Raw genomic sequence first — 26,695 nt, 5'->3', positions numbered from 1 at the left:
ACTGGAACGACTCAAGGAAAGCCTAAATTAATACCCTTTAATGATGAGTTGATGGAAAACACCATGCAGATATTTCGGACTTCTTTTGCCTTTAGAAACAAGTACTTTTTTAATATTGCGCATCTTTCTATTTCCATGGTGTTACAAAAGTATTTTAGTTGTTTGCTAGAGATGGATTGTGCTTTGATGAACTATTGTTAATTTGGGATTATTCATTCATGGGCTGTTAAACGTGAAAAGCTCTGCCCTTTTCTTGTGTGATTGAACGTATACCCTGGATTGATGAAAATACTTTATGACATGCAGAGAGTTTCCTCTTGGAAATGGGAAAGCCTTACAGTTTATATATGGCAGAAGCCCTGTCATGACAAAAGGGGGACTAAGAGTAGGACCTGCTACTGCACATGTCTACGGCAATTCAAAGTTTAAAAGTGGAATGAAGTCAATGCAGACGCCATATTGCAGCCCTGATGAAGTAATATTTGGTCCTGATTACCAGCAATCCTTGTATTGCCATCTCCTATGTGGCCTAATCTTTTGCGAAGAAATTCAGCTTGTGTCCTCAACCTTTGCCCATGGTATTGTCCAAGCTTTCCGGACATTTGAACTAGTATGGGAAGAGCTATGTGCTGACATACAGGAAGGTGTCCTCTCAAGCCGAGTCACTACCCCTTCAATCCGTGCATCTATGTCCAAAATACTGAAGCCAAATCCTGAGTTGGCTGATTTGATTCATAGAAGATGCTTAAGATTGAGTAATTGGTATGGTTTGATACCAACACTCTTTCCTAATGCAAAATACATCTATGGGATATTGACTGGGTCAATGGAGCATTATCTGAAAAAGTTGAGGCACTATGCTGGGGAGCTGCATCTTGTGTGTGCTGATTATGGTGCTTCTGAAGGATGGATTGGAGTAAATGTAAATCCAAGTTTGCCTCCTGAGTCAGCTACTTATGCTGTGCTTCCTAATATAGGTTATTATGAATTCCTCCCTCTTCGACAGAATGTTGAGGATCAGGTACTCTGCCTGGAGCCCAAGCCAGTGGGCTTGACTGATGTCACGGTCGGCGAAGAGTATGAAATAATCACCACCAATTTTGCAGGTAAACAAGTTTCTGTTGACAAGGATAATTTATAGCTTTCAATTCAATCATTTAGCATTAGAGTTGCTCTTAAAACTTCAGCAATTAACTGTAAGCTGCATCTAGTGTATGTTTTAGCGTTTTAAAACACTGGTAGTACTTGGCCATTATGCTGCCATAAATTGGATTAATGGTGCTGTTTATTATGTGTTATATCCCTTGGGTCATTATGTGGTACATCATGCTTGACTTCACTAGCAGTCATTTAATAAACATCTTGGAACACAACCTTGATGTAAATGCCCAGACCTTATGGGAATCAAATTGCAGATTCTATCCTAATGAAGTACTACTCATTTCCGTTCAAAAGATTGCTTGTGCATCTACCCATAAAATACACACAAAACAACATATTAATGTTGACTTGTACATTACTTGATTGACTAGTATATCTCTAATTCCTTGTGTTGTATAATCTTCATGACACATTTGTTTCTTGATTTTCACATCTTTGTGGGCTACATAGAAGCGAGTTGGAGTAGGGATTTGACCAAACAAATGAAAAATATACATAAATCTTTATATTTGCTATGCAATATTTCCTGTGGAGAAATTAAAGACTAGGTGAATAACTTTAGTAGTTTGTTTTTGCCTTCTAGATATTGTTAACTTTGAGGGGAAAGGTTCAGTTGGGCCTGTTAAAGCAGAACCAACTTACATCATAAACTGAATTCCTGTTTCTATCTCTAAACTGCAGGATTGTATCGTTATCAACTGGGAGATGTGGTGAAGGTTATGGGCTTCCATAACTCAACCCCAGAACTCAAGTTTGTTTGCAGGAAGAACCTGTTGCTCAGCATTGCCCTAGACAAGGCCACTGAAAAAGACTTGCAGCTATCTGTAGAAAGTGCAGCCAAGTTGTTAGCTGAAGAAAAACTTGAAGTTATTGACTTCACAAGCCATGCTGATGTATCGACAGATCCTGGTCACTACATAATTTTCTGGGAAATTAGTGGTGACGCCAGTGAAGAAGTCTTGAAAGAATGTTGCAATTGTTTGGACCAATCTTTCCTCGATGGAGGCTATTTTACTTCACGCAAGACTAATGTCATAGGACCTCTTGAGCTCCGAGTTGTTCACAAGGGAACATTCCAGAAAATCCTAGATCACCATGTTTCGTTAGGCTCTGCTCCTAATCAGTTTAAAACCCCAAGGTGTGTAGGAACTGTGAACAATGCAGTGTTGCAAATCTTAACAAACAATGTTGCTAAGAAGTACTTTAGTTCTGTTTTGTGGTGAATGTAGGAAATGAAACTTTGATTTGTTCATGCTTTTCTATAGAATAATACAAACTGATATGTCTCTCTTGTTTCATGGGAAATCTTTAATCTAGTATAAACCTAATTCAGAAACTATTAAATCACAATAACCTGTGAATATTATGGATATAATATAATAAATAATAAAAAATTATGTTTGTGAAAAAAAATTTCTCACCCATTGCTTTCAACATGCTGTGATTTGTTGCTTTATCTGAGCGATAATAGAGATGCCGTGTCTGGCCGGAGGGTAGAAACGATCTCTTTTTATCCTATTGAACAACGAGTTGCTATTGTGTCATTATCACTACATGGATTGATGAGTCAAGTCATTGCCAAGTCTCGCGACCGTCGGTGCTGGTTAGCATTTATCACAAACTAGGAAATAATCCTGTTTCTGCACATTGTGAGGGCGACAACACGGGAAAAAGGGGTATATCGAATTGCACAATCTGCCTAATTTCCTCAGTGTATGAACAGTATGAATGACCTACGTTGATTTATCGCCCATTCATTTCGTTTTTTAGCCTTCATTTTCAGAAAAATTCTCAGATCTTAAAGGGGTGTTTAATTGGAATTATCTTAATTATTTTGATGATTTATTTTTTATGATAAAATATTGACAATCTAGAAATGCCCAAGTCCGCATGTATTTATTACAAAAGCGAGGAAAATAAACATGCTTTTACCCAAACTGAGAAAGACTACACGGTAAACGAAACAAAAATGAGAGGAAATTAATTTGTAGCATGTGAAATGTTGGATATGCATGTATGTGATATATATTTCAAAATTCAAATTATGAGTGACTGACAGAACAGTATAAAGAGGGAGAAAAGGCCAAAGCCAAGGAAAATGAAAGCAAAGAGTGGAAAGGAAAGAAATAAATAAATAAAGGCTCCCACCCAAGGTCTGACGTAACTTTAAAGTTTTGTTTGGTTAATTTTTAAAAATTTAAATATTTATTTATAAATTAATTTTTATTAAAAATTTTAATTAAAATTAAGAATAAAAAAATTTATTATATATTTTTTTAAATTTAAAAATTATTATTTTTCTTTTAAATTTAAAAAATTATCAGTCTACTTTTGATTGTCTAATAATTTGTTATCGTTCAGAAGAGAGAGGAGCATTAGTATGGAAGTTGGTTAGCTTAGGCCATCAAAGGAGTAATAACAAGACAAAACTACAAACTCTAAGGGGAAAATGTTTTTTTTACCCCTTAAATTGGGGGAAGGGGGAACGATAGGTTTTTAAACCTATGAAGAAAAATATGATAAAACTTTAATTTTGTAAATTTTTTTATTAAATGATAGTTTTATCCAAGGTTTTAAAAATCAAACCGAATCATAAACTGTTTTAAGATTCAGTTTTGGTCGAACTGGATAGACCATTTTAACCGGCCGATTCAACCGGATTTTAGGTTTTGTGTAAAAATAAAAAAAAAAAAATTAGTCTGATTACATATTCTTTATACACTAATTTAAATCTATACATAATTTTTAATTTAAACTTTACAAAACACGAGTTAAAATATTATTATAAATTAATTATACTACATAATCATTACAACACAAACAAATTATACTTAAACTGGAATATGCTTAAAACTGAAGAAAACATAACAAATTACTCACATAATATAACAACATACATAAAATTAAACTTGGGTGGGAAATAGTCTTTGGCCATTAATAAATTATAATCAATTTATTATTAATAATATAATATAAATTAGAAATATAATAAATTAATAATACAGGATGCTCGTGAACTGCAAATGAAATTACAGTGGGTAATAGAATAAACATAATAAATTATAAAATTACATTGGGTAATGGAATGAACATTGAAAAGTTAAAAGTTAAAAACAAATTCAGATATACCAAACGTCAACTCGTCTTGAAGAATAAAAGAAGAAACAAGAAATGTTTGTTCTCGAATGGGGGAAGAATAGCCAAACTTGAAACAGTCGTCTATCGAAAAAACAACTGAACTTGAAGAAGAAGTTATCCTCTATCGTCGACTCGCCTTCGTGCGTGGCGAGGGAAAACAGTCAAACCTCATCGAAGTTGAAGCTTCTAGTCGTCAACAACTCGGCTAGGTTCATTTACTTTAGGCCACAGCAGTAGCAACAACAACGTGACGCAACTGCAATTCTGGAAAAAGAAATCGAATGCGTATTGTGTTTTAATGTCTTCTAAATTTTTTTTTTTTCACTTTAATTTATACTTATTCTATAAATCAGATCTGTTTGAACCGTGATAAACCGTGAACTGGTGATAAACCGCTGGTCTAGCTGCAGTTCAATCTGAATGTAAATTTAAAACGGTTTTTTAATTATAATATCCGTTTTATCAGTTGGTTTATGGTCTACTTAGATAAATCAATCGATTTGATCTGATTTTATAAATTATGGTTCTATCTTTAATTTTAATTAATATTTTTAATAAAAATTAATTTATGAGTATGTGTTTAAGTTTTTTAAATTTGAAAAACAAGACTTTGATAGTTCGGCAAACCTGGGGTGAGAAGAGGTCATTTGGCCATAAATTAATAAAAAAATCGAAATCACGAAGATTCACCTATCCTATCCTATCCCCTCACCCTCAAGCTTCCCCAAAAGGATAAATTCAACCAATGTAGGGTCGGCACAGGCTCACAGAACCATCAATCAAACAAATGCCAATTAAGACAATAAGAATCATTTCTCCTTTTCCCTCTGGAACATCAAATCTATCACAGCCAGTCCAACGCCCAACAATTTCCCCAAGCCCTTGATGGCCTCTAATCCACTCTGCAAAATTTGTCCAAATATTCAGAATATTAGATAGATCCTAATTCAATATCTATGACTGTACAGTGTACTCACTCATGTTTATTGCCACTCAAGTAACTCTTACAAGTTTTTTAGTTTTGATAATATTTTATTATTAAAATAAAAAGGTGAAAGTTTTAATAATTAATATTTTATTATATTAATTAAAAATAAATTTATTTTTATCTTTAAAAATTAATAAATAATAATATAATTATAATAAAATTAAAATTATCTTGATAATATTTTAATATTTAAGATAAAAATGATAATTAGATTATCATCTATATTATTTATCATATCAGTATTGATAATAAAAAATTATTGTAATCTTGTATTAAATAAAATAATATAAATAAAAAATAATATACGTAACCATTAAAATATTGCAACCAAACAATCTCTTACGAAATTTTTATTTTTATTTTAAGTTTGAAAGTGATGGCTCATTTGGGTTCAACCCATTGGGCCATATTGGGACCAGGTGGCATTGACTTGTTATCCTTCCACTGCCGAGAGCCGTGCTCTGTTAAACCAGCCCCACGCGTCGCCCTGCACTTTTGGACCCACGTGCCAACTGCCTTCTGTCTATGTTTTGCATATTTTCAAACTCCTGCACATAACTTTTGAAAATTGAAAAACTTATTTATTATTTAATTTTTATTAAAATTTGATATTAAATATAAAGATAAAAGTATTATTTAATAAAAAATATTAATAAATTTTTTTTTTATTTTTTAAGGTTTTTTTTATAATGCCATTTTTGTTTCGATTGATAATCAATCTTTTTACTTATTGTTTTTTTTTTTGGCTCTCTCTTTTGGTCAATGATTGAAAAAAAAATAAAAAACGAATCATATTTGACCAATTAAAGCTCAACATTTCCCGAATAAATCTTAATATCACAAATTATATTTACTAATTTATTTCCTTTCACAGCCAATTAGTCATATAATTAATTTCATCCAAAACCCAATTTGCTTTACTTTTAAAGGAAAAAATATATATATATTCATGGGTCACTCCAGAATCTTACCCTTTATTTGAAGGACCCCACCGCAAATCTGTTTTAAACAAAATCTTTTCAAATACTCTTTTGCATTCCAGCGATAAATCCACATCAACGTTAGCAGGAACAAGCAAGGCTACAATGGTCATTTCACCCACAAATTATGTTTCACAAGTCGAAGCGTGGATGGGTTTTGTTTCTTTCCTAAAGGAGTATAGTCTCTGCTGGGGTTTAAAATAAAAAAATCAAATTCAATCATGTCCAAAGAAAATAACAATCATAATGAAAGGCCAAAAGGGCTTAATCGCATACAAAGTATTATATTATCCCAAATTTTTATTTTTTAACTCTAAAAAACCCATTTGTCCACTCATAAATAATTAAATTTGTTATTTTTTTATTAAAAAAGATAAAAAGTTTCATTTTTTTGATAAAACTCTTTATCTTTTCAATTCAAATATTCAAGCAAAAAAAATGGAGATACCAAGAGAGATACCATCAACAGAAGAGAAAAAAGTTATCGGTAATGATGTCAGAGATGTCATCAAAAATCGAAAACTAAAACTTTGGGAGATAAAATTTTATTTTTTAAAACTTAGCCTAATAAAATAAAATTTTAAGAGATTAGAGTTTTGTTAATAAATTTTTCAAAAATAAAAAATAAAAATTTGAGATAACAATATACTTTGAGTGGAAATAAATCCTTTGGCCTAATGACAATTCCAAACAAGTCCCTCTCAACATCATAAAATTTAATAAAGAATAACATCACATATTTTATTTATTAATTTCTTTCCTATATTAATTACTTTTTCTAACCTCACTGATCACAACTCGGTATTCAAGCATCACCATTGCAATCCTAATTTTAATAGAATTAAATAAAATTATAAGTATTTATTTTAAGTATAAATAGATATATATTTATATGTATCATTATATTATTAAATAATTTTAAAATAAAAGTAAAATAATATTTAATTATATAATAAATATATACTTATTTATGAATTCAAAATAAAAATTATAATTATACGTAAATATAAGCAGTTTGGGACCATATTGACAGCTACTATCATTGGACCATTACTTTAAAAAAAAAAGTAGTTTTTATATATTTTGTATGTTTAATATATTTATATTTATTTTTTAATTTAAGAATTTTTATTATATTTTTAAAATAAAATAATAAATTTATTTTTAATATTATTTTTATTAAAAAATTATATTTTGAATTAAAATATTATTTATATATATTTTTTGGATAAAAAATATTATTTATATTAATTAAATTGAAAAAATATTTTAAAATCAGAACTTCACGTAAGAGTAATGAAAGAATCCGGACAACCAAAGCAAAAAATTGGGGAATTCCGGAATCTAGCCCAATACTTGAAGGACCCCACGGCAAATCTGTCTTTTCGCATGCCAGAGATAAATCCATATCATAAAGCCTATATTCACAAAAACAAGTAAGGCTATAATCGTCATTTCATCCAATAAATTTCCATAGAAATGCTTTAGTCATTTTTAACAAACTGCAAGGGCAAAACTGGTATTTTGACAATAAAATTAAAAATAAAGTGCGAAAATTTGGTAGCTACCCACTCTCTCATCAATTATGGTCCATAATCCATTTATCCAAAGAAACGACAGTGTGAAAGCTTAGTAAACCTACCACTGGTCCACTGGTCCTCTCTTCATTTTGGACGCCCCCCTTCACTTCTAGCTCTCGATCTTTCTGCACCACATTCTGCTTTTGTTCTTCACTTTCATTGCCTCATTCTACTTGTTTTCTTTCTTGATCTTTCTATTCCTGTGGCTGAAGCCCTGGTGTCAGTGTGAGGCTTCTCTCCGCCGGTTGGTCAAAAGACTTTGCTCATCTATGTGATTGGTACATCCATCTTCTTGGAAAAATCACCAACCAGAACCATACATCTCTGTGTCCTTGAAAACATCATCACCGCCAACCCTGAAAACGTTGAGCACATCCTCAAAACCAGGTTTCCATAACTATCCTAAAGGGAAACCTTCCTCTGTTATCCAGGGTGATCTTCTGGGTAGTGGTATCTTGAATGTTGATGGTGAATCCTGGAGGTTTCAAAGAAAAATGGCAAGTTTAGAGCTCGGTACTGTCTCGACAAGACAGTACTATGCTTTTGATATTGTGATGTATGAGATTCAATCCAGGCTCATTACTCTCTTATCTTCCATTACTAAGGGGTGGATTGGAGTAAATGTAAATCCAAGTTTGCCTCCTGAATCAGCTAATTTTGTTACACTTCCTAATATAGGTTATTTTGAATACCACCTTCTTGTTGAGGATCAGGTACTCTGCCTGGAGCCCAAGCCAGAGTGGGCTTGACTGATGTCAAGGTTGGCGAAGAGTATGAAATAATCACCACCAATTTTACAAGTAATTAAGTTTTTGTTGAAAAGGTTGACTGAAGCCATTGTGTTAAAACTGATTCCGTTTTCTGTCTTTAAACTGCAGGATTGTATCGTTATCAACTAGAAGTGAAGGTTATGGGCTTCCTCAACTCAACCCCAGCACTCAAGTTTGTTCGCAAGAGTAACTTGTTGCTTAACATTGCCTGGGACAAGGTCACTGAAAAAAACTTGCAACTATCTGAAGAAAAACTTGAAGTGGCTGAAGAAAAGTATGCGCTTATTCCCACCAGTGCAATAGCCCATCTCTATGCAATGGGTCGGATAAACCACAACATAAGTAGCTAATTCTGGTGGCAAAATTGGGTTTACATTTACTCCAATCCACCCTTTAGCAACGGAAGATAAGAGAGGAATCAACTTAGATTGAATCTCAGACATCACAAGATCAAAAGTATAGTGTCTTATAGAGACAACACCGAACTCTACACTTGCCATTTTTTTTGAAACCTCTAGGAATTACCATTAAAGATACCACAACCCAGAAGATCACCCAGTATAATAGAGAGAGGTTTCCCTTTAGGATAGTTATCGAACTTGATTTTTAGGATGTGTTTAATGTTTTTAGGGTTGACAGTGATGATATTGTCAAGGACATGTAAATGTATGGTGTTGGTTGGTGATTTCCCAAGAAAGATGGGTGTACCAATCCACAGATTAGCAAAGTTTTTGGACCAACTGGTGAAGAGAAAACTCCGGCAAGCCTTACACCGTACACGGTGTAATTTTTGCATTTTGTCCATTAAGATTAGAATTGCAATGCTGACGTTTGAATGCCAAGTTGTTATAACGCTAACTGGGACGAAGCATGCGATGGCTTAGACAAGTTCAAGGCTACTCTCAATGCAGTAATAATGTAGTAAATCTATTGATAATCCAACCAAGTGAAGTCCAACCAATTAGTAGTACTTTACTATATAAATAAAAATAAAATACGAAAAAAAGCTTCTTCTTTTTTCTGGCGCGTGATCACTTGTCCTTTTCGTAAATAAAACACTGATTTTTTTTATCGTGTGGTGGTGGCAAGAGTTTTATTTGCTTTGCCAATGGTTCTTTCAGTTACAAATTTTGAATTTTAATAATTGCATCTCGTGTATTGAGTAGATTGTGGCTAATGGAGAGGCCTTCCACTAAAATTATCTTATATAGTATTGTATATAGATTTATATATAAATAATGATATGTTTTTATTCTTTTTACATCGATTTATTATCTCTGATCATTGGTTATCTTCTTTTTATACTTTATCTCTTTTTTGGGTTATTCTTTCTTCCTTATTTGATCATTTTCGTCTAAAACAAAAATAGTTTTATTTTTGTTTCAGTCAAAAACAGCTAAAAAGGGAAGGAAGAGTGACCGGAGAAAGAGATAAAGTAGAAGGAAGGATGACCAATGGTAGGAGACGGTGAATCGATATTGGAGAGAAAAGAAGCAAACTCTATGAGGTATTTGTCAGTTTTCATACTTTGAGTTAGAAAGAAATTGTAAGATTTTTAAATATGAGAAGAAAAATGTGATAAATTTTTAATTTTTTAAATTTTTTAATAAATAACGGTTTTACTCCTAGTCCTAACTAAGATTTTTAATAGAAATTCGTTTACAAGTAGGTATTTGAATTTTTAAAAATTAGAGGATGAGAGTTTAAAATTTCACTATACCTTAAGTGGGAATAAGTCTTTTATTTTAATAATAAAATAATGTGTAATCATATTATGATATAATATTATTTATATATAAATTTATACTAATTATATATACACATTATCATACTTTGTTATGACTATATTCATCTTTTGACTTTTAATGTCAACAAATTAACAAATCCATAATTTATGAACTAATTACTCGTTAACTACGAAAGAGTTCTTAAGTACTTTTATTTATTTAATTTTTTTATAAAATATAATTTTATAAAAATAAATGAAAAAATTCCTAAATTATCAATTTAGCACTGTTGTCAAGCAAGAAGGCAAATTTAGGAACAATTTTAAGAGCAACTCTAATGTTAAATGATTGGATTGAAAGCTTTATAAATTACCCTAGTCAACAGGAACTTGTTTACCTGCAAAATTGGTGGTGAAACCTTGACATCAGTCAAGCTCACTGGCTTGGGCTCCAGGCAGGGCATTTGATCCACAACATTCCGTTAGAGAGGGAGGAATTCATAATAACCTACATAGCTATATTAGGAAGCACAATATAAGTAGCTGACCCAGAGGCAACCCATGAATGGATAACCCCAAACTAACAAAGTTCATCAAAGTAGCACAATCCATCTCTGACAAGCAACTAAAACACTTTTGTAACATCATGGAAATAAAAAGACGCGCAATATTTGAAATAGTACTTGTTTCTAAGGCCAAAGAAATCCACAATATCTGCATGGTGTTTTCCATCAACCCAGCAGATCCATTTTCTTCTAAAATTTTTTCTGTGTCTCTCTCTGAATCTTGATTTTATAAAGCATTTGGGTTTTGGAAGAAAATACGGTGGCTCAAACGGGTAATTGTCTAATGGAAGATATGAATAATGTTGACATTTTCTTTACCCTTGTAATGGTCAAGTATATGTATATCAGAGTCTTGTGGCTTCAAAGTCTGGTGTAATGAGGACGATGGGTTTGTTAGTTCGTGAGAGATTGATAGCCCGACCCACAAACTGAACAGGCAGGCACATAAGTGGGCCTAGGCTCATACCAATGTTAACTAACAGGCAGAAATAAACATTAATATCAAGATAATTTTTTCTGGGATGAAATATTTTACAAAGACAAGCAACCTTATTACTTTCAAAATCCATTAAAATTACTTTTGGAAATTTTGATTTTAGACTGTAATTTCCAAAAGTTTCACTATATCCTGAGCCATGAAGAATTTACAAGAAATCATAATCAACATAGAAACAATAGGTTACTTATAAATTCAGGCAATCATAAAATTTGAAAAAGCTTAAAATGATGAGAAAAATGGCAGGTACCTTTACAATATGATTTGGAATTGAAATTTATCTACTAAAAAATGGAAGGAATTTACGCGTACACTGAACCACTCACTACAATATAACCTGGAATAATTAGATATTATTATTATATATCATTATATAATCGAGTATTATTTTATATTAATTTAAAATTATTTATTTATATAATAATATATCGGCTGATACATTAACTGACCAGGTGCACGTAATGGCACTAAAATAGCTTGTTGTTTGAAATTTCTAAAATCATGATTAAATTGCATATGTAATTATTTATGTTTGAAGGAAATCTTCACAATTCAACCGTCAACTAAATATACATTCATGACTACCTGTTTTTGTCCTCTGAATTGTCGCTGATAATGCATGCTTGTGTTCTACGGCTTAACAAGTAATTTGTCCAACAATCCAAGAGTATCATAGATTGTACATCTTTATTCATATCAAAATATTTTTCATCAAATTAATGAAACTTAAACCTTTTAAATACGTGTGTATATATATATATATTGTATGTGTTTAATTAAATTCGTACTTATTTAAAAGAATAAGTTATTATATAGATAAATTCAAAGTATAATAACCAGATTCATAATTATTACATTAAATAAGTTAATGTTTTATAAATATAACAAAGATTCGAACCTAAATTTTTATCTTAAAAATTTTAATATTTTATTAATTTTATTAAATAGCTTACGTATTCTTGCTTTGAATTTGGCGGATGGAATAAATTGCACATTGAATGAAAGACACAAAGTCAACCAAAGCATGAAAGAATAGTTATGAAAAGGTGTTGGTATAAATTTTCAACTGAAGAAGTGTTCAATCTGGTGTAAATGTGGGCATTGAAAGTAGTAGCTTGACGATGTGGAAAAAACCTATATAACGTTCTTCACGTGTAATAAATCACTGCTTCTTTGTCTAAGCCACTGCATGCCTTTTTCCCAGCTCACGTGATCACATCACGGCATTCAAAAGTCCACTTAACTAATTATAAATTGTAGGTCTACCCATAAAAATTCTAATTTTAACAGATAAGATTAGGGTTGGATTCACTAATTTTAATAGATAAGATTAAGGGTTGATTTAAATCGAAATGGTTAGAATTCAAATTTGAATTTGATTCGAAACTTTCACTCAAACCAATCACAATAAACTACAATCCTAAACCCAAAGGACTTATTCAAACTTTGGGGGAGTGAAAGGATATATTTTTAAACTTAGGAGAAATATAATAAATTTTTAAGTTTTTTTTTAGATATTTTTACTAAATGATGATTTCACTTTTGATAGTAATTAAAAAAATTAACAAATAGATGAATATTTAAATTTTTTAAAATCAATAGATGAAAACTTGTGAAAATACTAATATTTGTTGGGAATAAGTCCTTTGGCCTTCACATTATCACACTTTCAAGCAAATTGTTAAAAAAACTACAAGACTAAACCCAAAGGACTTATTCAAACTTTGGGGGGTGAGTTGTTGAGTTTTTTAAACTTTGGGGATGAAATATAGATTTTTAAACTTTGAAGGGAAATAAATAAATTTCTAATTTTTTTAAATATTTTTATTAAATGAATAACTAAAAAATTAATAAATAAATAAATATTTAAATTTTTTAAAATTAATAGTTAAAAATTTGAAAAAATACTAATTTCTCGATGAGAGTAAGTCCTTTGACTTTTACATTATCACAGTTTCAAGCAAAGTGTTAAAAAAACTACAATACTAAACCAAGAACGAAAGTTGAAACAAAAACACCTGAGATAACTTAAAAAAAATAATGACCATCTTTGGCCATTTACAGGCCAAACGGCCGTCGCGGCCATCTCACATTTTCTAACAAAAATTTTGACTTGAGGCTTAAGGATGGATGTAACGAATTAAATTAAAATAATTGGGAGAGATGTAAGACGAAGTGGATGATATTTTGATTGAAGAGCAAAAGTTAAAGGGACTGGTATACAAAAAATGTTGGAAAAGAAAAGTAAAATACTTTTAAAATTTTTAATATTTTTTTAATTGACTTTTTTTAGTTACATGTAAAAATAGATGTGAATAACGAATAAAAAAACTTTTTGAAGTTAAAATATGAAAATTCTTCTTATCAAAATTTGATGGGAAATTGTCATCCAACCTAAAAGGCCAAAGGATTATTTTTCACTCAAGTTTTAATGTTAATATAAATATATATTTATAAAGTTTGAAAAACTTAAAATTCTATCCATAGGTTAATATTTGTTAAAATTTTTTATTAGAGATAAAGATAAAATCGTCATTTTATCAATAATATTAAAAAAATAAATTTCACTAAGTTTTACATCTTAAGTTTTAAAAACTAATAACTTCACTTACGTCTAAAATTTTCTAACTTTGAAAAGTAATATTTTTCCTTTCCAAAACTTAAAGTTTATTTTTTGACCTTCTCAGACCATTAGTGACAATGCTTGAACTCACATACCGACCACCATCTCTTCAGCACAAGAAAGAGTGTCTGAAATCAATGAAACGATGAGACTTTGTTGATTTGTCTGAAATTGAAGAAGATGTGTCTTTGTCTCACGTTGAAGAGGGTGAGAGATGGTGGCTGGTGTTTCCTCAGGTCAAAGCAATGTTGCTGGTGGCCGAAGATGGTAAGAAATAAATCCTAAATTTAGAGAGAAAAATGTTGCTTTTCAAAGCTTAAAAACTTTAAATAAGAATAAAGTTGTTAGTTTTTAAAACCTTAAAAAAAAAATTTAATAAAATTTATATATTTTTTAATATTATTGATAAAATGATAATTTTATCTTTATTTTTAATATAAATTAATCTATAAATAATTTTTTTAATTTTTTTAATTTATAAATATGTATTTTTTTTTTTTTACGTAGAAAATAGCCCTTTGGCCAACCTAAAATTAATTAACATGGTCAATGCACTTAATCAGGTTGGTTAAAGTCTAATCATTGCCGACTTCTAATTAAGATTATTAAAATACTCCATGCAGGTAATTATAAAGAAAACTCACATCAAAAACAGAAAATATGGCTAAATTTTCTTCTTTACAGAGGATGGGCACGTAGAAAAAAAATCTAATTGTGACGCACAACCGCCATTGCTTTTAGCGGCTTTATTTATCTCCAATAACTACACGTGAATATAACTGGAACCAAACTGGCAGCTAATATTACTGTACCATTTTCTCCTATGGATACATATAAGATACTTAATATTATAGAAACAAGATGAAATTTAGTATATAATCTTTAAAGATAATTTGGATTATAAAAAAAGAGATCCAGTGGTTACGAATTGATCACTGAATTCAAATGTTAACCTATAATTGGTTTAATTTCGAAGAAATAATTTAATTTAAATACGATTTTTTCTTACAAAATAAATCTCGAACATGAAAATCTGTCAACTATGTTCACCCATTAATTTGCTGTGACAACTGAAACATTTTTATTTTATTTGAAATGAAACTTGCCCGGTACATCATTTAGAGCTGTTGTATTGAGGGAACATATGATGGACTTTCGATCCTATTTGTTTCTGCTCATAAACATACTGTTATTTTTTCTATGTAATTTTTTCCCCTTTTTGAGAATAGTACAGACATAATCACATAAAAAGGACCCTTTTGGAGAAGAATCAACCCTTCTTTTTTTAGTGTAATTCCTACTCATCATATCTGTGATTGATTTTTGTCTTTACCTCAACTCATTGGTGGCAAAGCACCCAGTATCCACCGGACAAGATTATGCCTAGTGGACACTTGACAGTACAGAGTGTCCTGGAGCTAAATTTTCAACCGCATGCAAAAGCAGTGCAAAAGCAATAATACTGCCATAAGCAGGGAAGGCCTCTTTTTATCCCAATCGAAAAACGAGCTGAGCAAGCAAGTTTGTCCTGTAAAATAAGTTCCAGCCCGCCAGCCAGCCGCATAAATACATATACTACAGTACAGATTGACCTGAATAATGCCTTGCTGTTGTCTTATGATCACTGCATTGACTCATAACTCTGAGCGATTCCAAGTCTGCTCTCTGTACTGGCCAGCGTTTATCACAAGCTCGGAAAGTAAACATGTTTACACATTGCGAGAATGACAACACGGAAAGAAGGGATGTATGGAATTGCACAATCTGTTGAATTTCCTTCATATATAAACAGTATTAATTACCTATATTGACTTATCTTCCATTGAGTTCTTTTCCTACCCTCCATTTTCAGGAAAATGCTCACGATCTTGAGAGATTAATTAGTTCCAATAATATTTAATTATTATGATAATATATGCTTTATTATAATAAATAATTATTTAACATCAATATAATACATAAAGTTCAAGCCTTTACATATAGGGAAGGGTATGTATTAGATTTATAATTGTAAAAATCGAAACTCATATTCTACAAAACTAATTGATTTATGTTAAAGTTTAATCTACTACATTTATACTGTTTTTATTAAATGTAAGACTTTAGTCTCTAACACCTTCTCTCAAATGTAATCGTCATAGACGGTTAGATCTGATGTTTGATTGAGTGTGTTACTATTTGGTATCAGAATCACTTTAAACTGTTATACTCACTTATTTGGTTTTAGATTTTGATATCATATCGAAATATATTAAACCTATAAATATGAAGATTGAAATTTATATTATATAAAACCAATAAATCTCACATCAAATAAAAATAATATAAGTGTAAAAAAAAGTATTGGAGACTAAAAAAGTCTTACGTCATAATAAAAATAATATAAATGAGTAGTATATAAGTGGGATAAATTAATATAATCCAATTGATTTTATATAATATAAATTTTGATCTTCATGTTTTAGGTCTGATATATTTTAATAATATCGAACGTTCACTCTATTATGCAATAATAATATTTGAATGAAAATAATGTCGTTAACGTCTGATGAGAGCAAACTTGCCATGCATCATGTGTTTGAGATTTACAGTTTTATTAAAGAATAAAACATGTCATTATCCTTCCTTAACCCTAATTATCTCTTAAATTATTATAAATCACCTTCTTAACAAATATTTGTTATGAAATTTTATTGAATCCAAAGTACGGGCGAATGAAAATCATCAATTCTTGTCCTGCCCTGTCATTGTAATATTTAGTTTGGTTATATTTCAAAGGTTTACCCTACTTCATCATTTGATTTCAATGACAATAATTGATCCATTAAAAAATCTGAATATAATATATTACATGTCATATGTTACGAGAGAGTTGGTGGGTTTTGTTTCTTTCCATAATTTGGGAATAAAGGCCGGAAGATCTTATCCATGTAAATGAATTATTATGAATTTCATGTTACATAAATGTTGTACCCCAATCTAGTAGTAAAGTTATACTAATATTATGTGTACCCATCTTAAATATATAAATGATCATATATTTATATGAATTATCACGTAATTATATATTATTTTATTATTAATTTAAAATTATTTAATTATATGATAATATATATCAAATATGTATTTATTTATATACTTAAAATAAATATACATATATTTATTATTTTAAAAATGTCAAATAACACCTATGGTGGGATTCGAAGCATGTCCCTGTCATCAACATAAAATGTAATAAAGATTAACATCACAAGTTATATTTATTAATTTCTTTCATTTCACGGTCCTATTTATTTTACTTTAAAAAAAAGAAGAAAAAGGCAAATTCATTGGTCATACTTAGATTTTAATTCCAAGCAAATTCGAATCACAATCCCTTTGAAATTCGGACTCAATTTTCCAAGATTCCTTTTTATTTTTTTTTCTACTAACAACCAACAAAAACCCAACAGCATTTTTTAATGGCTACCCTAACCTAAGAATGTCACTTCTTATTTTAAATGAAATGATCCGCATTAATTAATAATACAAATTAATTTATATGTTAATGATTATTGTATAATTAATTAATTTTGAATAAAAAATAATTAATATTTAATTAATATGACACGTGATCGTAAATATACAATTAATTTAATTTTAAGTGTTAAGTACGTTCTCTTTTAATTTTCCTCTAGCACTATGACACAATCCATTCTTCATTTTTTTTATTTCTCACGAACAAAAATATCGTTAAATCTAAACAAATTCTATGTAATTCATCTTTCTTTATTCTATAATTTACTTATTCTCTCTCAATTTTCACTCACGCCAGCGTCTTGTGTCAGCCAAATTTGGCCGCCCGCAGGCCAAGCGAATGCTAGAGCTTCCACAAGCCATGGACATCTCACATCTGTGGCTAAAAATTGACTGGTGTCATCATAATAAGATTATTATTGAAAATTTATCATATATAACTTAAAAGAAGAGCAGCAAACCCATCAACCAAAGATTGGCGTTAGAAGATTCTGGAGATATAAATCTTCAGTTAGACGAAAATAAATTATCGTCGTCCAACTGAAGAAATAAAAACAACAAATCATCCTCATCTTTTTGTTATATAAAAATGATTTGAATCATTTTTATTTGATAAAAATAATTATCAAAACCCAAAAATCAGTAGAAGAAGAAGATAGTAAAAAGACTGATCGATAATAAGAATGGAGATGGTTGTTGGAAAAAGGGAAAAAAGGTCATGAAAAAAAATAACTTTTCAAACCTTAAGTGAAAGGAGAATAAATTAAAATTTATTTTTTTATTAAATGATAGTTTTTTTTTTTAATTTTAGCAACAAATTTTAATAAAATTATGACTATTTAAAATTTTGAAATTTAGTGAATAAAAGTTTGAAAATAAACTAAACCTTGGGTGGAGATAAATCTTTTGGCCTTTAAAATTCAATCTCTAGATTCGCATAACAACTAGGTTAATCACTATCTTTCCACTTAAAAATACTTTGCTCCAAATCCAAATGTAAAACCTCAAAGCTGTCTACAGGGAAAATGAATTAACAATGCATAATTCTCTCCGAAGTGATGCTAAAAATAACATGAGTTCTAACTTTTTTCATCGAATCTATATATCAACAAACGCTGGAATTATGCTTCCTCCTCGTTGTCAGCACGATAACTTAGAGATTATGTTTCTTTCTTAACTGGGATTTTATTAGGAAAACCAAGTGGTGGGTTAGGAAGGAACAATAATTGGTTGAGTTTGGGGAGTAATTGGTTGTGTCAATGGTATGTGATACTTATAGACAACCATCTCATTCTCACTCCCAACATCAAACATTCAATTGAAGCACGATGAGATTGTTTTTTCCCATCTTCCACATTATCGAGCAACATTGTGTCCCCATCTCTATTGATAGTTTCTAACGATATTTAGGTCCTTTGAAAGACGTTACGATTGATTTTATTTTTTGATTTATATTCTAAAATATATTTTGATAGTTTAAAAGTTCACATGAGATATGTTATTTAATCATTATGAGTAATATCATATGTATAAATTTATATACAAATAATAATATATTATTATGTGATTAGATAGTTATAAATTAAAGATAAACTAACAATCAATCACAAAGTAGTATGTTATTATTTGTGTATATAATTTTATCAAACTATTATATATTATAATCCCAAGTAATATACGATGTTCGTATATGTTTAATATCTTTTAAATACTTTGTTAATGTGTGATTTACTTAAGTGTATTATATTAAACCTTTTTACAATATTAAGTGATTACATAAAATGTTTTTAATATTATTTGTAATTTTTTTTTTTAAGAGAACGTTCTATTGTTAAAATATTAATGAAAATAATAATAAAATTATATTTTGAACTAATGTAACATTATTTTAATAATAAAATATTAATTAAAAAAACACAAAATAATATTAATAATAAAATAAAGCCCCCTTTACAATCAAATAGTAAAAGATTTTTATTAATTATCTAAAAGTTAAATTTAGAAAAAAAAAAGGCAGAAAATCAAAGCAAAACAGTGGAAAATTCTAGAATCTAGCCCTTTACTTGAAAGACCCACGACAAATCTGGCTTTAACAAAATCTTCTCAATGACCCTTTTGCATCCCAGCCAAAAATCCACATCATAAAGTCCAATATTGACAAGAATAAGCAAGGCCATGATCGTCATTCAAGCCGTCATTCTAACAAACCGAGTGGGCAAAACTGGTATTTTAAAATAAATATTAGAATAAAGTGGCAGAAAGTGGACTCCATTCGGAAACGCTTACAATACATAAATGCAGGGCCAACAGAATCTTCCTCATTGCATCCTCCCTCACCACGAAAGCCAAAAGAACGGCCATTTGGCAATTACTAAAATAATATGATGATCTAAAGCGACTCACTCTGTCATCAATTTATGTCAATTTGTCCAGAGAAAAAACAGAGTGAAAGCTTGGAAATCTGTGAATGCGCAGTCTTCCACTGAACCTCGTTCGATCTCTGTTCCTCTTCCTTTATATATACGCCTCGTTACTTCTGCTTAACTTCACTTTCAACAGTCAGTCTCATACTACAGTTTCAGGTACTATTGTTGCCGATCTTTTTTTCGCAATTTGTTACTCTGTAAAACGTCTTCTTTCTCTCAGATTAGTTTTCGAAGAGCCTGTATTACGTTTTGCCAGTTTGGTTCTGTTCTATTTATGAATATGCGCTTGTTGACTTTTCGCTGTCTATCAGTTCTTTCTTTATTTTTAATTTCTATTTGTCTTAAAGAGTTATTCTTACATAGACAATGGAACTTCTTTAATTCGAGCCTTTAAGTTATACTTGTTTTAGTTTATTTCAAATCTTTCTCAAATTGTTTTTTCTTCCATACGAAGAACCGTTTTCCTCCAATTCTTGATGGTCAAACAGGCTGACTATCCTCAAAAATGAAAAAGTACACGCCCTGAAAGCTTCTTTTTCGTCTTCGGTTTTGAGTGTTTGGCTCTTTGGTTTGGTGAACCTTCTTTCCAAATCACTTCTGGAACTGTTCATTTCATCATTTTTTATAAATTTTCAGGCTCTTTCATTTTCTGATCTGAACTGTCCGTTCAATTGATTTCAATTTTATAATTTTCGGTTCGGCAAAGATATTTTACTTCAATTATGTACGTCCGTCTTTTGATGGCCGTATTTGTTTTTGTGCTCACAAGCATATATTAAAGAGCGTAGTAGATGAATTTAACCTTTTCAATTATGAGCTCATTATTTGCATTTTTAAATTTTGTTATGGCTGAGTTTCAGTTGGTGTAATAATTAACAATTTTTTTCAGTATATGCTATTGACCTTTATGTTCTGTTTTTGTGTATATTATGATTTGGTTGCTGACAAATTGATTGTCAGGATGTTGGAGAAGATGGAAAGTATCAATGTAGATCAAGTGATAGAGGAATTTGAAACAATCACAAAAGATGCCGAGAAGGTACAGAGAGAGGCCCTGAAAAAGATTTTGGAAGAAAATGGATCAGCTGAGTACTTGCAAAATCTTGGTCTCAATGGAAGAACAGACCCTGAAAGTTATAAGGCTTGTGTTCCACTTGTTTCTCATGCAGACCTGGAGCCTTATATTCGTCGAATTGCTGATGGTGATAATTCACGTATCCTCACTGGCAAGGCCATAACAACTATCTCATTAAGGTACATAGTTTCGATAAGTTTGTTATCGATTCATGAGTTAAAATTAGTTTGGTTTTACTTAACAGTTTCTGGGGAATTTGTGTTATTGCAGTTCTGGAACAACTCAAGGAAAGTCTAAATTTGTACCCTTTAATGATGAGTTGATGGAAAACACCATGCAGATATATCGGACTTCTTTTGTCTTTAGAAACAAGTACTTTCTAAATATTGTGCATCTTTCTATTTTCCATGGTGTTACAAAAGTGTTTTAATTGTTTGCTAGATATTGATTGTGGTGATTTGATGAACTATTGTTAATTTAGGGTTATTCATTAATGGGTTGTTAAACATGAAAAGCTCTGCCCTTTTGTGTGTGTGATTGAAAGTATACCCTGGATTGATGAAAATATTTTATGACCTGCAGAGAATTTCCTATTGGAAAAGGGAAAGCCTTACAGTTTATATATGGCAGCAAGCAGTTCATAACAAAAGGGGGTTTAACTGCAGGAACCGCTACTTCACATGTCTACCGCAATTCAAAGTTTAAAAGTGGAATGAAGGCAATGCAGTCCCAGTGTTGCAGCCCTGATGAAGTAATATTTGGTTCTGATTACCAGCAATCCTTGTATTGCCATCTCCTATGTGGCCTAATCTTTTGCGAAGAAATTCAACTTGTGTACTCAACCTTCGCCCACAGTATTGTCCATGCTTTCCGAACATTTGAAGTAGTTTGGGAAGAGCTATGTACTGACATACGGGAAGGTGTCCTCTCAAGCCAAGTCACTGTCCCTTCAATCCAAGCATCTATGTCTAAAATACTGAAGCCAGATCCTGAATTGGCTGATTTGATTCACAGAAGATGCTCAAGATTGAGTAATTGGTATGGATTGATACCAACACTGTTTCCTAATGCGAAGTACATCTATGGGATATTGACTGGGTCAATGGAGCCATATCTGAAAAAGTTGAGGCATTATGCAGGAGAGCTGCATCTTATGAGTGCTGATTATGGTTCTTCTGAAGGGTGGATTGGAGCAAATGTGAATCCAAGTTTGCCTCCTGAGTCAGCTACTTATGCTGTGCTTCCTAATATAGGTTATTTTGAATTCCTCCCTCTCCAACAGAATGTTGAGGATCAGGTACTCTGTCTGAAGCCTGAGCCGGTAGGCTTGACTGAAGTCAAGGTTGGTGAAGAGTATGAAATAATTGTCACCAATTTTGCAGGTAAACAAGTTTCTGTTGACTAGGATAATTTCTAGCTTTAAATTCAATCATTTAGCATTAGAATTGCTCTTAAAACTTCAGCAATTAACAGTAAGCTGCATCTAGTATATGTTTTTAGCGTTTTAAGACAACTGGTAGTAGTTGACCATTATGCTCCCATAAATTTGATTAATGGTGTTGTTTATTACGTGTTATATCCTTGGGTCATTATGTAGTACATCATGCTTGACTTCACTGGCAGTCATTTAATAAGCATCTTGAAAACACAAGCTTGATGTAAATGCCCAGAGATTTTGGGAATCAAATTGCAGATTCTATCCTGATGAGGAGTAAGCTTCACTTGGGTCATTTAAAACAGAAGCGGCATAGCTCTAATATGATTTAAGAGGCACAAATCTGAATATATTAAGATAAAATCATGGGAGTTTTAACAGGTGGATCTTTTCTTTAATAGTTGGCAACTAATGGATCGAGGTGGTAACAATTTCTGAACTTTGAAATCTAGGTCTTGACCTAGTCTGCTTTATATGTTCTGCAATGCAGTTGGATAATTTTATGTTAACTGTTGAGTTACTTTTATTTGTATTACTCACTCAGAAGTTGTACTATGCCATTCATTGTATTAAGTCTGGATTCCTGTTTCTATCTCTAAACTGCAGGATTGTATCGTTATCAACTAGGAGATGTGGTGAAGGTTATGGGCTTCCACAACTCAACCCCAGAACTCAAGTTTGTTCGCAGGAGCAATGTGTTGCTCACCATAAACATAGACAAGAACACTGAGAAAGACTTGCAGCTATCTGTGGAAACTGCAGCCAAGCTCTTAGCTGAAGAAAAACTTGAAATGGTTGACTTCACAAGCCATGTTGATGTATCAACAGATCCCGGTCACTATGTAATTTTCTGGGAAATTTCTGGTGATGCAAGTGAAGAAGTCTTGAAAGAATGCTGCAATTGTTTGGACCGATCTTTCGCTGATGCTGGCTATGTTAGTTCACGCAAGGTTAATTCCATAGGACCTCTTGAGCTCCGAGTGGTTCACAAGGGAACCTTCCATAAAATCCTAGATCACTATGTTTTATTAGGCTGTGCTCTTAATCAGTTTAAAACCCCAAGGTGTGTAGGAACTGTGAACAATGCGGTGTTGCAAATCCTAACTGACAATGTTGCCAAAAACTACTTTAGTACTGCTTATGTTTGAATGTATGAAATGAACTTCAAGTTGTTCATGCTTTCCTATAGAATAATACAATATGTTATATCTTTCTTGTTTCATTGGAATCTTTAATATAGTATAAATCTCTTGTATATAAAGTCAGAAAAAGTCAATAGTTTATTGCTTATATAGACTCGGTCATATAATTGCTTATGTTTGATTCCTTGTCTCCCCGTCCCCGATGATAAAGTTGTGCCTTGATTCATTCACTTAAAAACCTGACAAATAATGTGACAAGTAACAGTAGGTAAAATTCTATTAAAAGTCATAGTTTATTGCTTTTATACGATGGAGAGGACAAAGAAGGACCACTTAAATGTGGATCCACATGGTTGTCTTCTTTCATTTTGAGTGGCCCTTGAGTTTATGATCTATATATCTCATAACTGTGTTAAATAATTCATATTCTCCGGAAACAAATCTGATATAACATACTCAAGATTATAGGTTTTGTGTCAATTGTCAATTAATGCACTTTTTCAGAGCGACGGCAGTTTGGCTGTAAATCACAAGTGATGGCAGTCAATTCACACCAGTCTTCCTTAGTGGGTGTGAATGGTGGGGGCTAAGCTAACCTCCCTGAACCAGAGAAAATCCATTCGGGGAACTTCAATTAATGGGGGATTAGAATGAAAAGAGTTTTCTCTTAATACAATTTTGCCTTTAAATGCCAAAAAAAACATCAAAATTAATCGAACGAGTATTCAAAACACAAATAATAATGTTTTAGAGGTACAACTAAATGTTAATAAGATACTAATACTGTAAACTAATATTTTAAGAACAGATCTGTCATTTTCTTGGCCAAACTTCGCTGGACAATTATTTGTCCTCTGTCAGTAAGGCAGTGTTCTCCCCTACACTCACATACTATCCTTTGGCCAATCTGGGAATTTCATGTATATACCTTCTGGCAAATCTGTAACTTCGTTGTTAGATGGCCAGCTTATTATTACTTTTAAGAAACATTTAACTTTGCCATGACGAGAATCTGTATAATTGGACATTATAGAAATGTTTGTTGGCCCCGTGAATTGTTAACTTATTAAGCCAATCTTGACAAAGCAACAGAAGAGAAAATTCTGAAAACCCAGATGAAAGAAAACAGAAAAAATATTGAATCTGCAGAGGAAGCATCAGTAGCTATATGGGATTGCGGTAGCCCCCTGTATGATTCATATGAATTGGTCTTGCTAAGTCATGTAATTGAACGACATCTAATGGTATTGCCATCTCTCGATGGATCAAAGAGGCTCACCACGACGCACAATAGAGCTCCCTCTTCTTCTGCAATCAGTTTGTTGAGTAACTGTGAGGGCAGAAAGCTGTTGAAGATGAGGGTTGGAGTTGGAGAACCGATAGATAAGCGCAAGAGGCTGAAAAGACTTGGTGGCATCTATAAAGCATTTGGATTTTGGAAGAAATGGAAATACAACAGGTCATAGTGTGATGGAGGAAATCAATAATGTTGACATTTTTCTTTAGTTTTACATTCTGGCTGTTCACATTCTTCATAATAAGTTGTTATTGATTGATAATATTTCAAACTCAGATATGATATTGCATTCATATGGCGATCTAAATCCTGGAATCAATTAACGTTATCTATTTGTTATTTACCATTTTATTATAACAACTTTCATATCAGTAGATAGCAAATTAGTGGAGTGATAATTGATGATGAACCAGAACTGATTGCAATTCAGATACAAGAATATATTTTTCGGTCTGGAAAATTTGAAACAGATGTGTCAATAGTCAGGCCATGTTAACATGACTGGAAATCACATTGAAAGCAGTGTAGTTTTCAGCTTGATTAGTAATAATATTAATAGACAGCCCTCAAATAGTAGGTAATGTTTGTGCGTCGTGTAAAATTCTTACTTTTAGTGTATTATTAATGTGGAAAACACCAGTCCAAGAAGTGGACTGGAAACCGAATAGGGCTCATTTCAAACCCCTGTTTCACGTTAATCTGATTTTTCCTGCCTGTGTTGTGTGTGGACCTGTGGAGCTCACTAGTCACCATACTAAACTTCAGCTTCAATTGAACAGTAGAAACCTTCTTTCTGGGCATGGGAAGCTCTTGACAATGAAATATTTGTCTTCCGCCAGAATCCAGATCAAATTTTGATGCCCAAAACAGCACAGTAATTACACCTGAGCAGTTAGTTTACATGATTTGAGGCCTTTTCTTCTTTACCATTTAGTTGGGCTATGCCCTAGAAATGCACCATAGACAGTCAACCCAATTACTGGTATCTTCAATCGGACACAGCCTTTTCCAGCTCACGCTTCTGTAATTTACTCTTTTAAGACTGCCAAAGTAGGTTCCAACTACATTTTTAAAAAGCTTGAGAAGGCCAAAGGCCAAGTTTAATGCATTTTCAAAAGTTGATAACAATTTTCCAGTTATCAATATGCCAGCAAACTAGATTCAAATGCTTAAAATTTGAAATTACCCAACTTCTAGTTGTCACCCCTTTGGCCTGTACCTCCAGAATATATGGCCTGTGGAGACCTTTAAATATTTTAATTGTGGACCTTAATTAGTACTGTTGATACTGCAGTTTTTGAAGATGATATGATAAAAAATGTATTTCCATTGAAAAGTATCCACAGGTTACTTTGAAACATCACTAAATGAAAATTTTTTTAATATATATTTTTATTGTTGGAAAAAAATTCTCCTTGAACAAATTTTATCACTTCTTATTATTATTTTAATTTCTGATAATAAAGTTTTTATATTCAACATATTGATAATGGATGAACCATAAAAGTGCTTGAAATCTTTTGACTATAAATGTCTAGTTAATTGGTGTGGGATTAATCATGTGTCCGGTTGTTGGAAAAATAATGAGCAGTTCTCCTAACATGAACATGTTAGTTGTAGAAATCCAGACCTTTTTAAGTAATGTCCAAGAAACAAACATGAAAGCTGAAAAGTGAGTCGCCAATAAACATTGTGAAAATGATGTATCAAATTGTGGCATTTATGATCCCAACGAAGGAATTACAACTTTACTCATTATTACAAAATCATAACACC

The 26,695-nt window shown here is 31.5% G+C and overlaps 2 protein-coding genes and 1 long non-coding RNA gene across 4 annotated transcripts in view; all 3 read left to right on the top strand.

Annotated features, from left to right (window-relative positions):
- The window catches only part of LOC123216586 (jasmonoyl--L-amino acid synthetase JAR4-like), a 4,528-nt gene extending 2,069 nt beyond the window's left edge, over positions 1-2,459 (top strand). For both annotated transcript variants that reach the window (XM_044637046.1, XM_044637045.1), the window contains 3 exons: positions 1-101; positions 307-1,106; positions 1,843-2,459. The exon at positions 1-101 is cut by the window's left edge and continues 1 nt beyond it. In XM_044637046.1, the coding sequence (XP_044492981.1) occupies positions 1-101; positions 307-1,106; positions 1,843-2,384 (1,443 nt within the window). In that variant the 3' untranslated portion in view covers positions 2,385-2,459. The remainder of the gene's footprint in view (positions 102-306; positions 1,107-1,842) is intronic.
- A 5,254-nt stretch (positions 2,460-7,713) lies between these two features.
- Positions 7,714-9,634, top strand: LOC123216587. Its single transcript, XR_006502256.1, has 2 exons — positions 7,714-8,647; positions 8,726-9,634. It is a non-coding gene; the product is annotated as an uncharacterized LOC123216587 (long non-coding RNA).
- Positions 9,635-19,824: 10,190 nt separating this feature from the next.
- LOC123216584 (jasmonoyl--L-amino acid synthetase JAR4-like) lies at positions 19,825-23,702 on the top strand. Its single transcript, XM_044637043.1, has 5 exons — positions 19,825-20,126; positions 20,931-21,224; positions 21,316-21,417; positions 21,628-22,427; positions 23,087-23,702. The coding sequence occupies exons 2-5, from the start codon at positions 20,932-20,934 to the stop codon at positions 23,626-23,628; spliced, it is 1,737 nt and encodes a 578-aa protein (XP_044492978.1). The 5' UTR covers positions 19,825-20,126; position 20,931; the 3' UTR covers positions 23,629-23,702.
- The last annotated feature ends 2,993 nt before the right edge of the window (positions 23,703-26,695 follow it).

The sequence above is a fragment of the Mangifera indica genome, chromosome 5, assembly GCF_011075055.1.
Source record: "Mangifera indica cultivar Alphonso chromosome 5, CATAS_Mindica_2.1, whole genome shotgun sequence".
NCBI lineage: Eukaryota > Viridiplantae > Streptophyta > Magnoliopsida > Sapindales > Anacardiaceae > Mangifera > Mangifera indica.
This window is presented reverse-complemented; position numbering and strand designations above follow the sequence as displayed.